Raw genomic sequence first — 14,842 nt, forward strand, 5'->3', positions numbered from 1 at the left:
GTATGTGCTGATTACTGTGCGTCGCAATGAAGAATAAACCTTTGACGGACCACTGTTTACGTGGGACTTTTCTAAATGTACTGAATTCCGAAAGTACTGGAACACAAACATGATGGTGCCCACGCAAATGCCAGGCAAATGTCAGTTCCCATCTCGCTGTTGTGTTTCGATTACAGCAAAGGGATATGCTGTTAAATAAATACAATGCCAGATTTTAATTTAATAAGTAAATATTCAAGAACAAGAGACATGTTTCTTACCCAGCTCTAAAAAAAAATTAAAAAAACATCCTTCTTAAAATGAGACGAATATGCATGTTCATTTTTTGCAGACCAGTAAAGAAATGATCTAATTCCACTACCTTTACTACTCAAGGCTTTACAGAGAAACCTGAGTTATCCGGTCATGCAGGGGGACTGAAAGTCATTGGTGGATACTTATTCAAGGTTACTTGTTCATTCACCTTTTTACTGAAAAAAAAAGAAATCTGTTCTGGGAAATACAGCCTGTCGAGAGCAGGTGACCCCTTACTGTAGTCAGGCTCATTTTTGAATGAGGTATTAGCAGTGGTTTAGCAGTACACCAGTTGCAAGTCAGAAATACCAATGTAGAAGTCCTTGAGCCATCAATACGACAAGATTCAGTTTATTTTACTACTTGTACTTCTGAGATGGTGCATAAAGAAACTGTGCATCAATTTAATAGCACTTTCTGGTAAGGGAACAACTGTTGTCATTCAGTGATATGAAAGGTGAATCTTATTTGTTCTAATGATAGCTTAATCATTTTGGTTTATAAAAAGCATCTTTGTTCTACTGGCATTCAAATGTCTGTATAATACTTGAAACGGTGCAGCGAACACAGAAACAGGAATATAGTTTCTTGACAAGTTTAATTTAGAAAGCCTTTCAAAATTTGACTTGTAATCGGATAGAAAAGGTGACACTCTTGTCAGAGTCAGAATTATTATTATTATTATTATTATTATTATTATTATTATTATGTATTTTTCTTGTCATTTTCTTTTTGAGTTGATATTTTTTTGAGAATGACCAGAGATTTTAAAAACCAGATGGGATGACACACCTTTAAGATGCTGTTGACTTAACGGCTTAACGGTAGCACCAGTTGAGATGAAACTTGCTTTAGAATACTGATCTATCATAATCTGGGGGTGTATGAAAACTAGTCTGGTTAACAAGTCCACAAATCATGTGAAATATTGTACTGTTGTTGCAGTCATTATACAGAGTTGGATCAATAAATAAAACCTTGAAAAATGTTGACATGGATTATAAACTTTCTTTTTCAGGAGTTCCGTCTGCAAAGAGGTCTGGGATTCCAGCCCCTAGAGAAATACCGTCCACCATATCAAGGGACAGAGTTTCACTACGGGATCAGTTACGGGCATCTGGCACTAGGAAAATGCTGCCCAGCACTAGCACTTCAAGCATTTCATCACTGAGCAAGCACACCCGCACCCCCGTGAAAACGAAAGCGGACAACGAAGCGAATGACAAGTCGGTCCTGGAGTGTCAGGTCAAAGAACTCCTCGCCGAAGCCAAAGCCAAGGAATTTGAAATCAGCAAGCTGCGCACTGAGCTGAAGCACTTCAAAGACAAAGGGACGCCAGATGCAGAGTCCCCTGAGAGCCTGGATCAGGAGATGGATCAGGGTCTGTTGACCCAGCCTGCCGAGTTGCAGTCCCTGATAAAAATGCTGCGCGAGAAAAACAGATCTTTCCAGCATGAGCTTGCATTGCTCAGGGAGGAAAACCAGCGTGTAAAAGAAAAACTCTTAACGCTGGAATTGTCACCTCTCTCAAGCAGCGACGGTACCAACAGCTTCCCAGCCTCTTTAGGTAGCCCCACCAAGCATCCAGTAAATGGGGTCATTCTGGACAATGCAAGGCCTCCCGTCAATTGCAATCCTTTAAAGAACTCCACCTCTTCAAGCAGCGATATAACCAAGGGAACTCCTTCTCCCGATTCATCTGAGTTCGAGAACATAGTCCCATCCAGGACTTACTCAGTTAGCAGCGGTATCGGTAAGGGCAAATGCTCTAGCGGTCAGAATACGCCGCACTACTCCAGAGAGCTGTCTATGGAGTGCCTCACCGAGCAGATCCAGAAGATGGAAGAGAGCCACCACAGCACGGCCGAGGAGCTGCAGGCCACCTTACAGGAGCTCTCAGACCAGCAGCAGGTGGTGCAGGAGCTGACTGCCGAGAATGAGCGCCTGGCCACGGAGAAGTCCCTTCTACAGAGCTCTCTGAGCCAGCAGAGGGAGCGGGTGGAGCACCTGGCCCAGAAGAACGAGGGCCTGATGAGCCGTCTGCAGGAGCAATCCCAGAGCGAGGAGGCCGAAGCCAGAGCTGCAAGGATTAGCGAGCTGGAGCAGAGGTATTCCGAGCTGGTGGAGAGCTCCAGGTTCGAAAGAGAGAAGTTGGTTGACATCCAGCAGCAGCTGACAGGCAGCCTGAGATCTTTGGAGAAGGAGCACCAGGAAAGTCAAGGGCTCATCAAAAGCTTGAAGGAGGAGAAGGAGCACATTCAAAGAAAGCTAGAGGCAGAGGAAGAGGCCAACAATAAGGTTACCAGGAGGTTTGAGGATTGCACGGCCATCACAGAGGCACTGAAGGTGGAAAATGGGAAGCTGAAGGTGCAACTGGATGTTGAGAAGCAGAAAGTGGTGGAGCTGAAAGCGATGCGGAGTGCGAGTGATAATTCTGAGTTACAGAACCTGCTGAAGGCTGCGCACTCAGAGAAGGAGAGGTTAGACCTAGCTTGCACAGAACTGAAACAGGAGCTGCTGCAGGCCAGCGGGGAAGCAGATCGGGTGCAGGGAATGTTGAACAAGGTTGGCAATCCAGATTTGTTTTTTATAATTTCAATTGCTTTTTAATGCACCTATTGTAAATCTAAATTTAAAATGCACTGGGCTACGTTTAAGAATCATCAAGGGAATAGATGTTTATACATGTATAAATCTAAACACACAATACTATTATATCACTGTTAATACTATAATAAAACTCCAAGAACTCAATTACAGGCAGGAGCAATTACCTTATTGTGTTGAGGGGTTTCCCACTAGTCTTATGCTGTAGTTGTTTTATACTTTGCCAATGCATTTGAATTTACCATTTCACACTGCAGACCAGTATCTTAGTGTAGGTAAGGTAACTCCACTATAAGCAAACTGTTGAAACAATTTTGCTTTCTCTAATCTTTCTATGCACTATGTCTAAAACAGTTTGCACAAGTGGCATCATTATTTAACTACATGCAGACTGTCTCAATACTGTTGGAGAACCTGTAGTGTTCTCCAGGTCTCAAGCAAGGGTGTTGCACAGAGTAGGGAAAAGGTCATACAGAGACATGTGGACTCATTGTGAGAACATGCCTGAGGAGCAGTGCAACAGGATTCTTAGACTACCAGGGAGGGGTACTCTTCCTATTCAATAGGTTCTTGGGTCAGAGTTTCAGTTTCCCCTGGTAGTTGTGGTTAAAAAACAGATGTCTTTTTCCTCTGATTTCCGAATCTGGTAAACACCCCAAACCACATTTGAACAGGAGAGGAAGTGTCTTGTTTAATTTCTGTCATTCGTTCGTTCATCTTTGAGATTGTCCGTGGAATGCAGCTAATAATACAGAGATCGCCAGAACACTGACTTTTACAAACAGGACCATGTGCTTCAGCAGCTAATATCTCTGCACAAAGCAGGGACTCTCTGATGGGGGTCTAGAATGATCTCTCCTCACCATGCACCATTTCAGCATTCACCATTCATCAATCACCATTGTTCAGATAGAAACTCGTTTCGATGTGAACTCTGATGTTGAACTTTACAATTGCACGCTGCTAAAAACAATTACATTTTTAAGGTTTCTATAAGGATATAAATATATAAAAACTTTTAAGTATACAGACCACAAATATGTTTGTGGAATCTTATGATTAATTGATACTTGTCAAGCATTGTAATATCATTATTTAAAATAATCAACAACACAAATCAATCGTAAGGCTAACCTTTGAAACGAGCCACCTTGAAGTTTGATCTTGTCAGCTCTCAGAAGCTAAGCAAGGTTGAGATTTGTTCAGTGCTTGGATGGGGGTCAGGTATTGCTGTGCATGAGGTGGTGCTGGGTTCAGGGACACTCTTCCAAAGATCAGTTTAATGGTATCATGTGGCATCATGCTGTAGGAGGGGGCATTTTTATGTATTTGTCACTGTGACTGAAAATCCAAGGGTAAAGTGATGAGAGACTTGCACCAAAGTTACCTAATCCCTGTAAAAAGAGACTGGGCATCCCTATAAACTAGATGCTGCATTTCCGTTTATCTGCCCTTCCAGTAACTAAATGAAAGTCTCATTTTCAGAGGTGCCAGGACAAGTGGCAGCAAGTTACGACTCGGTGGAAATTTGTATCAGTTGCTTTGTGTCGTGTGGAACTTGGGTCCCAAGTTTACCCGTGCAGCCAGGCTAGGGAAAAGCTTGCCATGTGAGTCATTGTCTACATTTGCCATGTTCCAGCCATGCCTCTGCAATGTTATTTTATAGCAGCAGATTCTGAAATAAGTTTCAGGGATGACACAGAACCTGTAGCCACTGCTCAGGCAATATTCATCTCACACTTGGCAAACTGCTGATAGTTGCCTGAAGCCAAAAAGTCTGTTTTAAAATCAGTGCTTTCAAATCAGTTGTTTTGAATACCTGTTTAACACAGTTATTCTCCCTGTTTATAATGGCTGTCTTGTGTAATATTGAAATTAATCTTTCCATATATTTATTTTTCAGAAGTGCAAAACAAAAGAAAATCGACTGTGGTTCAAAAATCACTTTGGCGAACCTCACAGCACTTTTGACGTTAAGATTTATAAAAATAAATAAATTAAATAACAATTGGACTTAAAATCCCTTTTAACTGGGGTCCTGGCGGGTTGAAAGGATGTAGTGATTGCCAGTGGAAGTGAGCTCAGCATCCCTGTGGACCTTCATAGGTCTTATTCCATTCAGAGAGGTTCATTTTTCCACGCAGCTTGTTAGTATTTAAAAGGGTGTGGCAGCGTTGAGAAAGGGATAATGTCATACTTGCTAGAATGCACTGGCTGTGCCCATGTAAACCTGCTTACTGAAGGGTCAGCACATGGTTCTCATCACTCGGCTAGCTTGTTGGAAGTGACTGAGCAGGGCGTGCAAGTTGGAGGAGCGGAGGCTGCACGGGCAGTAAGCAGCTTAGAGGCAGTGTAGCCAGGGGCAGGAGAAGAGAGAAACTGCGCCTTAATCACGGCTATTATTTTAGAGACCCCTGTAGACTGTCTGGACGCCTGCCTGCAGGGTTGTTCTGTTTGGAACAGTGACACAACAACAATGCAGAATTAAGCAGAGATTGTATTCACGTAGCACGAGTGCAGTTGACATGTGTAATCAAATCGTGTCTCAAACACAGTGAGCACAAGGCTGGCTGCTGTGTTAGGTATCATTTTATTAAACTCAGCAGCTTACTGTTTTAAAAAATGGAAATGGAATAAATAGTTATTCACATGTTTTAGAGGGAAGTAGTAGAATATTGTAAAAATCTAAAATGAAGATCAGGAAACAGTTGGGTCAGAATAGCTCTAGTGTAGCCTCTTTCTAGTCCTGAGACTCCAGCCCTGTCTCTGGGTCTCCTGAATGTGAACTCAGCTGCATTCTATAGCACATTGTCAACAGTCTGGTGCACTAATGTGGTCAGCAAAAGCAATGCCTCTACTGACTAAGCATTCCTGGGGAAAAAAAACAAACTATGAAGCAGTTTTAATACCAATGTCATAAGCAAAGAGGGTTATTGCATGTGAAAGCCTTTTAATTTTCTGCTTATGTATGAAGCCAGTAAGTAAGTGGAGGAAATTAATACTACCGCTATTGAAAAAACAGCTCCCTGAAATGCATCTGTTGTAACAGAAAGAAGTATATTAAATGGGTTAACTAGCACAGTTGCTCCAGCATTGAGGAGTCCTTTTTGAGTGACTCGGATGGTGACGGTATTAAGATGCAACACTGAATTCAGCCTGCACCTATTACGACCACACTGGGGACTTTTGATCTGATTGTTTTGTGTCAGTTAGAACAGTGTTGCTTGCTGGTTGCTGGTGTGTGTGACTGTTTAGCAGAGCCCTGCAATTCTTCAAGGGCTTCTCATTTTTGAAATCCGATCCAGGCTCAGAGGCACGGAGGGCTAGTTCATTAACCCCTGGGTGCAGATCATTACTTGTGATTAATGGGAAAGCATGTGTCTTTATATAATGCCCGTGGGAGGAGCCATTTCTGCAGTATGACACATACATATATATTTAGTTTTCTGCTAAACATTTGGACAATCAGGCTTTCTCTGTTTTGACCTCCTGCTGTAGGTAAAATTAGCAGCAATTTTATGGAAATGTATTTAAGTACAGTAGACCAACTATAATTTGAACCACACTATCCTAATGAAATGCATGCTGATAGCAGATGTAGAAACTGAATTCCCACACAGATGAATTGTATCAGTGATAACAGTTGTCACCTCAAAAGTTATCTGAGAAGTCACCAACATTCCAAATAGGTTAAAGTTTAAACACATATTTAATCTACCAAAACATTTAGGAAATTATACAGAATCTAACACCTCTATTAATAACTCAGTGTTCTTGTTAAGAAAATTCCATGACATTTACAAACTGGATTCTCTAAATGTTCTCTAGAGTTTAGATTATATCTCATAATGCAAGTGCATACGTCTGCCCACCAGCGTGTCATTTCTAATGCTTTTTGCATCGCGTCCTACCCCGGTTGTTCCAGGTGGAGGTGGAGCGCCAGCAGCTGCAGCAGCTCTGTGACCAGCAGAGGGAGCAGCTGAGCAGCAGTGCCCACAAGCTGCAGGAGAGGACCTGCGAGAAGGATTCGGAGATCAAGGACTTGAAGGAGACCATCTTCGAGCTGGAAGACCAGGTGGAGCAGCACCGAGCTGTCAAACTGCATAACAACCAGACCATCATGGACTTGGAGAGTACGAGCCCTTCACACAGGAGGCTATATACACAGTAATTCAAAAACAAGAATACACATGGCTATATACACAGTAATTCAAACAACAATAATACACATGGCTATATGCACAGTAATTCAAACAACATGAATACACATGGCTATATACACAGTGATTCAAACAACATGAATACACATGGCTATATACAACGTGATTCAAACAACATGAATACAAAATGCTATATACACAGTGATTCAAACACGAATACATTGGTTAGATAACTGTCATATGGTAGACCTGACAAAAGTCAGCTGTGCTCCTGTTCTCATAAAATTAATAAATACATATCAGGAAAATGTAGATATTATAAAGTATCCCTTTTTAAATAAATTGAGTTTCAATAGTAGTCAATATGACTAAACCACAACAGTCATGATGACCCCGTCTTCACCCCATACAACTGCAGCATAACAATTGCTCCGACCTCATTTTACAACTGTACTCTGATAGGTCAATGCAAAAAAAAAAAAAAGTTCAAGATAAATCGAGGTTGTATCACTGTGGATTAATAGATTCTCCAGGAAAGGCTGCAGGAGAGCCGTGTGTGCAGGACTGGGGAATGCCTAACAGATGTGAAAGCTGGCAACACATTTGATTGATCTGCCATACATATTAATAACTTGCTGATAAAGCCCCTGGCGATTTGTTGTATATGAGTAACATTGGTTTCAAACATGTGTATGACATCATTCAAGTTCCATAAGTGCATGAGCTAGATATTCCTTTATCTAGACTAGTTGTACATGTCATTGTAAATGGTATGTACACTGTCTGTTCTGTTTTGTATAGGAGTCTCCCAGCTATAATTGTGACATATTATGTAAGTCGTTCTAGTCATTCTCAAGCTGTGACATGCAGAATGATGTGCTGTTACCTTTTAGGGTTGCAGGCTAATGTTCAATGCAGGCCACCTACAGTAACACATTACAGCACCTGTGCTAGTGAGCATTCTGTTTGGGTGAAATATTATCAATCCTCATTGCAATCACTCAGTCAATATTATTCCACCAGTCCGAAGCAGGGTAATGTACAGCAGTTGCTTCCCGCAGTATAAGTGATGAATGCCTTTGCTCTCTGTTTCAGATCAAGTTATGAAATTGGAAGAGCAAAAAGCGGATCTAGAGAAACGATTGAAGGCACTAAACAAACAGATGAAGGTACTGGGACCATTATTATTATTATTATTATTATTATTATTATTATTATTATTATTATTATTATTATTATTATGTTTTTTAAAAGATTCCAGGATGTAAATATTGCAGCTGTCTTTTTTTCAAGAATTTCAAGGGCGTTTAAGTTTGCTGTTTTTTTTTTTTTTTTAAATAATTGAATCAGTCTGTTGTCATAGTTGCACACTGCAGGTTTTGAGAGCCACCTGGTGGTGATATTTTGAAATGTCATTTTTTTCAATCAATATACTGACAGAACAGGAGAAAATTGGTGAAGTCGGTCAATCAAAATTTGAACAAACTGCACCAGAAGCTTAACGATCCCTGTGTGTATAACTGTACCATGTTAAGTTTCATATCTGTTTTTTCAAAGTCTTGGATGGGCAACTTCTCATAAATAGAGTTCACATACAAACAGTTTTTTAAAAAATGTGACAGAATCTGCAAATATGTAAAATAACTTTTAAAAGGATCCTCATCGGCGGTTTAAAATAGCCAGTTAACAGGGCTGAGGGGATCTGCCAGGTTATCTGTAAAGAGTTCAGGTAGAGATTGCTGAGCAGTGTCACTTTGTCTTGGGTTCCAGGAAGACGCAGAGGAGTGGAGGCGGTTCCAGGCTGACCTGCAGACAGCGGTGGTGGTGGCGAACGATATCAAGATCGAGGCTGCGCAGGAGGTGAGGGCACTGCGCAGGAGGCTGCAGGAGGAGCAGGACCACAGCGCCAGCCTGGCCCGGGAGCTGCAGGAGCTGCAGGGGAGCAGGTCGGTTCAGCAGGACTCCCGTCACACACTGCACCACGCTGCTCTCTCCTGTCTATTAACACTCTGACACACAGACGCACAGGGGCTGATTTGTAAATCGTTTTTTAAATCCAAAATGTAAATTTACTACATTTTTTCAAAAGTGGAAACCAACCTGTCAATTGGCAAAATGAGAAATATGTAACTTAATTAAACTGCTTTAAATGAAATACCTTCTGTGCCAATATTCGTGTTTTCCGAGTAATTGCCTTTTAAGAAGTATTTGTCTGCAGCTATTAAATAAATCCATTCATGTGTTGGTTTCAAAAGAAGAAAAGCTGACCTTCCATTGCCTTTACAATTAGCTTCCACTTTGAGTGTTTTAAAAACCAATTGGAAGCTAATTTGACTCTCTTCCTGGGCGCTGACATTTTAACTGCTGTATTGAAACCAGGAATTCACAATGAAAATATGTTGCAAAACAAGCAAATGCAACTGATTCGTCACGGAAATGTGACCTTTCCTTAAACCTAACTATATAAACAGCTACTGCTGTGGACACTGGGATATGTATTTCTTTGTAGAGTTTAATCAGATTTGATCTTGCCTAGGACTACAATCCCATAATTCACTGCAGAGATGATGCATTTCTAAGTAAGTGTGTATTAAATAAGTCATATTGTTATTTACTGATGCGTAATAATTGTGCAAACAAGAGAATTGTGCATTGTTTTGTGTTTACGTAATTAGCACGTTTTAATTAATATCCAACAACTTCACATTTCTTAAAGGTAATTACTCAGAGAATATGAGTACTGGCACACCCCTACTGTGTTTCTTTCTAGTTTTGTTGTTTTCTCCTTTTGAAAACATGGAGTACTCTCACAATGAAGAGAGTCGTTTCCTTGGCCCCGCAGTCCAGCCCGTTTTGTAGCCTGTGATGACTCTTTTCTTCCCTGCTCTGTCTGGCTCCCCAATCTGCCCTGTCTGTTTCAAAACTCTCCTAATCTATTTACAGACTGATGCACTTATTATCCTTTTTATATCTTAGACAGAGGGATTTATCCAACAGCGTTTTGACAATGTAGAGTGTGTCTAAAATTATTGATTGCAGGCATCTATTTATGCACCATTTCTTAAATTATTTGGAATTGATATGGCAGGTAAATTAAAATTCAATGACTTCCAAAAAAGTATAGTAAGGGAATACAAATAATCCCATTTTTTGTACACCCCCCCCCCCCCCCCCCCACTTTCCATGAAGTGTTCAAATAACTCAATCTAATTGTGAAACAAAAAAAAGGATATTTATGTCTAAAAACTTTAATATTAACACTGAACTGTGTGAATCTTGAAGCAATCAGGTTCCATGCATGTATCTTAGAGTGCAGTGGCCAAGGATTGAGCTTTGTCAGGAACACAAGTGTATGCTTTGGGACTTCAAACTAGTCTGGAATTCTACACTAGAATTCATCATTAGAGATGTTGAGTGTTAACAAGAATGGGATTTTCCTGTTCTTTGTGACATTGAATGAAATAATTTGCAGCAACAAGAAAACTGGAAGGGGTGGAGTGTACTTGACTCTCCAGGTGAAATGACCCAGGAGGTGGTACAGTCTACCTGAAGGTGCACCATACAAACTAAGATCTTTAACCTAGATAGTGAATACGCAAGCCACAAACATTCAGCTTAGTGACCGACTCATTCAGGTTACACTGTATATTAATTAGTGCTAACGACTGGTGAACGGTTATTTTTTTTTCAACAATGGATTAGTCGGTTTGCAACGTCCCCGGCTAAAGAAGTCTCCAAGATCCATCTTTAAGGATTTCTTGTCATGGCTCTACTCAATGGAAAGAGGTAAGTTTTACAGCTACTGCACGCATCCACTCATATGCAAATATCAGTGACATTAGCCTTTCTGTTCTTCATTTATCTGTATTGCTAAATCTTCTCTTTTACATTGCAAGTGTTTTGTGTGCGCTGCCAAAGTTTGCTACACTGCTTTTTTTTGTGTGTGGGTTTATTTTGCAACTGTGTTCACTACGATTTGTAAATCATTTTCACATTCTTGGTCAATCGGAAAGCATGGGGTGTATTTGTCATTGCTGGTGACTTTTACTCAAGACAAATGAGCATGTTCATGTTTTTCAAATGTGTTGCTTAACTCGGTGAGCACATTGAGAATAAAATGAAACAGAAGGTGGCTTATAATGTGAATGATGGCATGGTTTGGGGGCGAGGAGGTGTCTTCAGTTTGTTCAAGACCTGTACACGTTCCTGTTTAGTAGAACACAAATACATATACTAGCATGTTGTTATGTATTTTACCACTATGTAATCAAGCTCCCAGTAAAACCTGGAATGGATTAAACTCCCGTGCAGACTTCTTGAAAGCTGCTGTACGGAAAGCTATGTCAGAATTTAAATTGTGTGTTATATTAAATTGATATAAAAGTTGATGCTGTTTTAAAATCTATAAAATAGAGCCCTGTATGTTTAAAAAAAAAAAATTCTGAGTGTCTCTTGTGTATTTTGAAGCACAGTGCATGTACTGTGACAGAAGGCAGGGTGCTATTTACAAGTCTAAACTGTGGCTTTGAAATCTGCCCGTGTTTAGATTAATGGAATAGAACCCTGCGACTTTCTGTTCTGCATTTAACTACTTGTTTATTTTTTCTTTCAGATCCAGCCTCGGATCAAGTTAACCTGGAGAGGCGTGCATGTGTCTTATTACAAACTGAGCTGGTTTTGAACAGAAACAGCATTTTCACACAAGTCTTCATCAGTATTAAATGACAAAAATCATACCTCCTTTTATTATTTGTATGCCTTGTGGAAAAGACCACTGGAAGAGTAAATCAGTCTTGTGTGACTGTTTAGACTCTACCGAGTTTTCACTTTCCCCCGATGTACCTTTTTATACCAAATATATCTATTCACTTAAAAACAAACAAGAATTTTACTATTTTATATATTTTTGTGTATGTTACATTCTTCTATTTTTCTGAAACTCTGCTTATGTTTACTGCTTAAAAGTCACCTTAAATGATATTGTGTATGTTTGTGGATAGCCTTTCTAGATATACAGGGAATGTATACCATGTATATTAATGATGCCGATAATGCATTTTGTTCCATAAGATGTTGTGGATTTACCACTAGTGCTGTGACCCAGAGACACAAAGGTCAGCCTCTTAAAGCAGCTGAACCATCACAAAGGAATGCAGTGTGTGTTCTAAATGCTGACAGTTCACATAGAACTGTCAGGCTGATACTATGGAGATACTACCACTTGTATGTTGCTGGTTTCCTTTCACTTGTTGAATGTACAGTACCTGTGCTTATATACATATCTGGAATCAAAGTTAAAACATATCCATTCTTAACAATGCAGGTGAACATATATACAGTTTAAAAATTATGGTTTGTATTTAACTATCATTTTGAATACTATACTGTATAGAAAATGTTGCTCTTCTTAGAATATAACACCAAGCATTTGTGAATTTGGTGATGTAAAAATGTGTGTTCACAGGGATTGTTTGAACTAGTGGATTTCTTTGTGGTTTGTGACATGCTGCTTAAGAAACGATATTGTATATTCACTATATTAGGATAGACAGATATTACTTACTCAATGAAAAATAATACTTAAAGTATGTTAAAAATGAAAATTAAATTATTTAATTTATTGAAAGTACAATAATTATAAGAATCTTTTGAGTGTAGTATCAACTTATTCTGTTATAGTGACGGCTTCCAAAGCAGTCCAGTCTTTTTTGTTTGGTATACTTGTTGTAAACTTTATTAAGTGTAGTACACATTTTTTACCACTTGGTGGCACAGTCAGATAAAATCATTGCTAAACTGTATTAAACAGCCCTCCTGAAGGTTTTATAAGCCTGGGATGATACATGATGTGTGTTTTGCAGTTGTCTGAGAAGGAGAGCCACAAGCTAACTGTACTATAGATTTCAAACAGCTCCAAATTAACCCTGGGCACACGTCTTAAGTTATATATTTTTCTCTATATAAGCAACCCTGACATATGGCGAGGATCTCAGTCATCAGATCGTAATCGTATTTAATAGCTAATGAAAGTAATTTATCACCTAGCGCAGCCGTAACAGGTAAACAAATTAGGAGGATTAAAGATAGTACATGCTGTGACAGATTGATTATACACGTGATCAACTAGTGTAGCAGGGTATGACATGGACAGTCTTGTTTTTATCTTGGAATTGTACATGCAGAGGTGGCGGAACCAGTTTTTGCTTTATCATTAAATAGCTGTTTGTTGTTGTTTTTTTTATATACAGTTGGCAGATACGGAATCGATTCCCTGGTATATGTGCACAGAAATGTAGTAGCAGTAGCTGAATTGTATCCGATATTGGATATAGAATCATAACTGCCAGGCACAGCTTTAGGAAATCCTAGCAGAATTCATTACTGTTGCTGTTCTCCAGACATCATTGCTATAAAGCCCAGTACATGTGATGTAATTTATTTATGTAAAAGTATACAGAACCCTAAGGAGAGCCCATGTTGTAAAGATTTGAATAGTGGCGGTTTTCAGAGGTGCGTCCGTGTAAATTTAACAGTGGGTGCTGGTTCCTACAGGAGATTTAGTGCTGGCACACAGGGAATGGCTTTCAAATGGAGTTAATGACCTCCTATCTTTCACGTTAAGTCCAGAGCAACTAGTGATTAACGTGACATGGCCTGCCTCTGATCAGCTTCCTGTTGTTCTACCCCGAGCAAGTTCAATAGCTGTGATGTCTAGGGACTGCGGTGACCCTGTTATATACTTCAGCACAAGCTCCTTTTCTTCCTGTTCACATAACCTCTGAAGGGTGAAGGGTCATTCCCCAGAAAATAATTGGACATCCCCTTGAAGCTATTCTTGATGCACAAGAATATGATGCTTTAATGCACAAGAATAGGATGCCTTGAGAGTATCTGCTACTCAGTTTGATGTGTTAAAATTGTGTTTTATATACAGTGCTGTGCTTGAATGTTTCCTGCTGTAATTAATAATTTTTAAAATCTGTAGATGCATTTTTTTTTTTTTTTTTACATCGCCATTACTTGAGTGTTTCTTTGTGAAACGATTATCTGAAATGTGTAAGTTATACACATCTGCATTGTGGAATCCTTTGTGTATAGCAAAGTGTTATTGTGTAATGTTTTGATCATGTATTAATCTGTATTAATCTGTTTGTAAAATGAAATTGAAGCCCTCTGCGTGCCTTTAGACCAATACAATTGCACACAAGAGGCCCTCATTTTAATGTATTATCCAAGGACAGGGGTTTTGAAAGATTACAGTAAAGCCATATACCTACAAAGTTTGCTACCAATGTGCCACAATCGTGAATTGAAGGGTGAGAGAATTGTTTGGGCAGTTTGCCAGGGGTTGGCCAGTCCTTGAACTTGGAGCATGTGGAACCAAAGCCTTAAACTTGAAATCTATAAAGAGAAACGAAATCCCTGTCGACCACTGTGACACACAATCACTAGCCAGGGCTCTTACTGGACTACTCGAATACCCAATGGTTAGTTTTTATTTTTTTTTATGTTTTGCCAAAAAGAAATTTACAGGAAACAATGTTGTTGTTGTTGTTGTTGTTGTTGTTGTTGTTTTTTATCATTTATCGTTGTTATTCTGTACAAATGTGTACCTTTTTCAATGTAATAAATACGAAAATGTTTGTAACTATGTCTGTCTCTCTTGGTTTTTCTTTTCACAGTACTTATTAAAAATGGCCTGAGCCCTGTGTTATTGCGTTACACTCACACTAAAAATGTATTTTATTTAATTTCTGGGCAGCGGTGTGGACTCTTGACCG

At 39.6% G+C, this 14,842-nt stretch overlaps 1 protein-coding gene across 9 annotated transcripts in view; it reads left to right on the forward strand.

Moving 5' to 3' along the window:
• LOC117430373 (cytospin-B-like) overlaps nt 1–14,842 on the forward strand; it is a 79,917-nt gene that overhangs the window by 37,766 nt on the left and 27,309 nt on the right. For 7 of the 9 annotated variants that reach the window (XM_059001017.1, XM_059001016.1, XM_059001015.1 and 4 more), the window contains 4 exons: nt 1,313–2,859; nt 6,827–7,034; nt 8,157–8,230; nt 8,832–9,007. In XM_059001017.1, the coding sequence (XP_058857000.1) occupies nt 1,313–2,859; nt 6,827–7,034; nt 8,157–8,230; nt 8,832–9,007 (2,005 nt within the window). Of the gene's footprint in view, nt 1–1,312; nt 2,860–6,826; nt 7,035–8,156; nt 8,231–8,831; nt 9,008–10,763; nt 10,848–11,673; nt 14,713–14,842 lie in introns of those variants that run through there. The other 2 variants (XM_034902637.2, XM_034050362.3) reach the window with 2 other exon arrangements.

The sequence above is a fragment of the Acipenser ruthenus genome, chromosome 26 (genome assembly GCF_902713425.1).
Source record: "Acipenser ruthenus chromosome 26, fAciRut3.2 maternal haplotype, whole genome shotgun sequence".
Classification (NCBI taxonomy): domain Eukaryota; kingdom Metazoa; phylum Chordata; class Actinopteri; order Acipenseriformes; family Acipenseridae; genus Acipenser; species Acipenser ruthenus.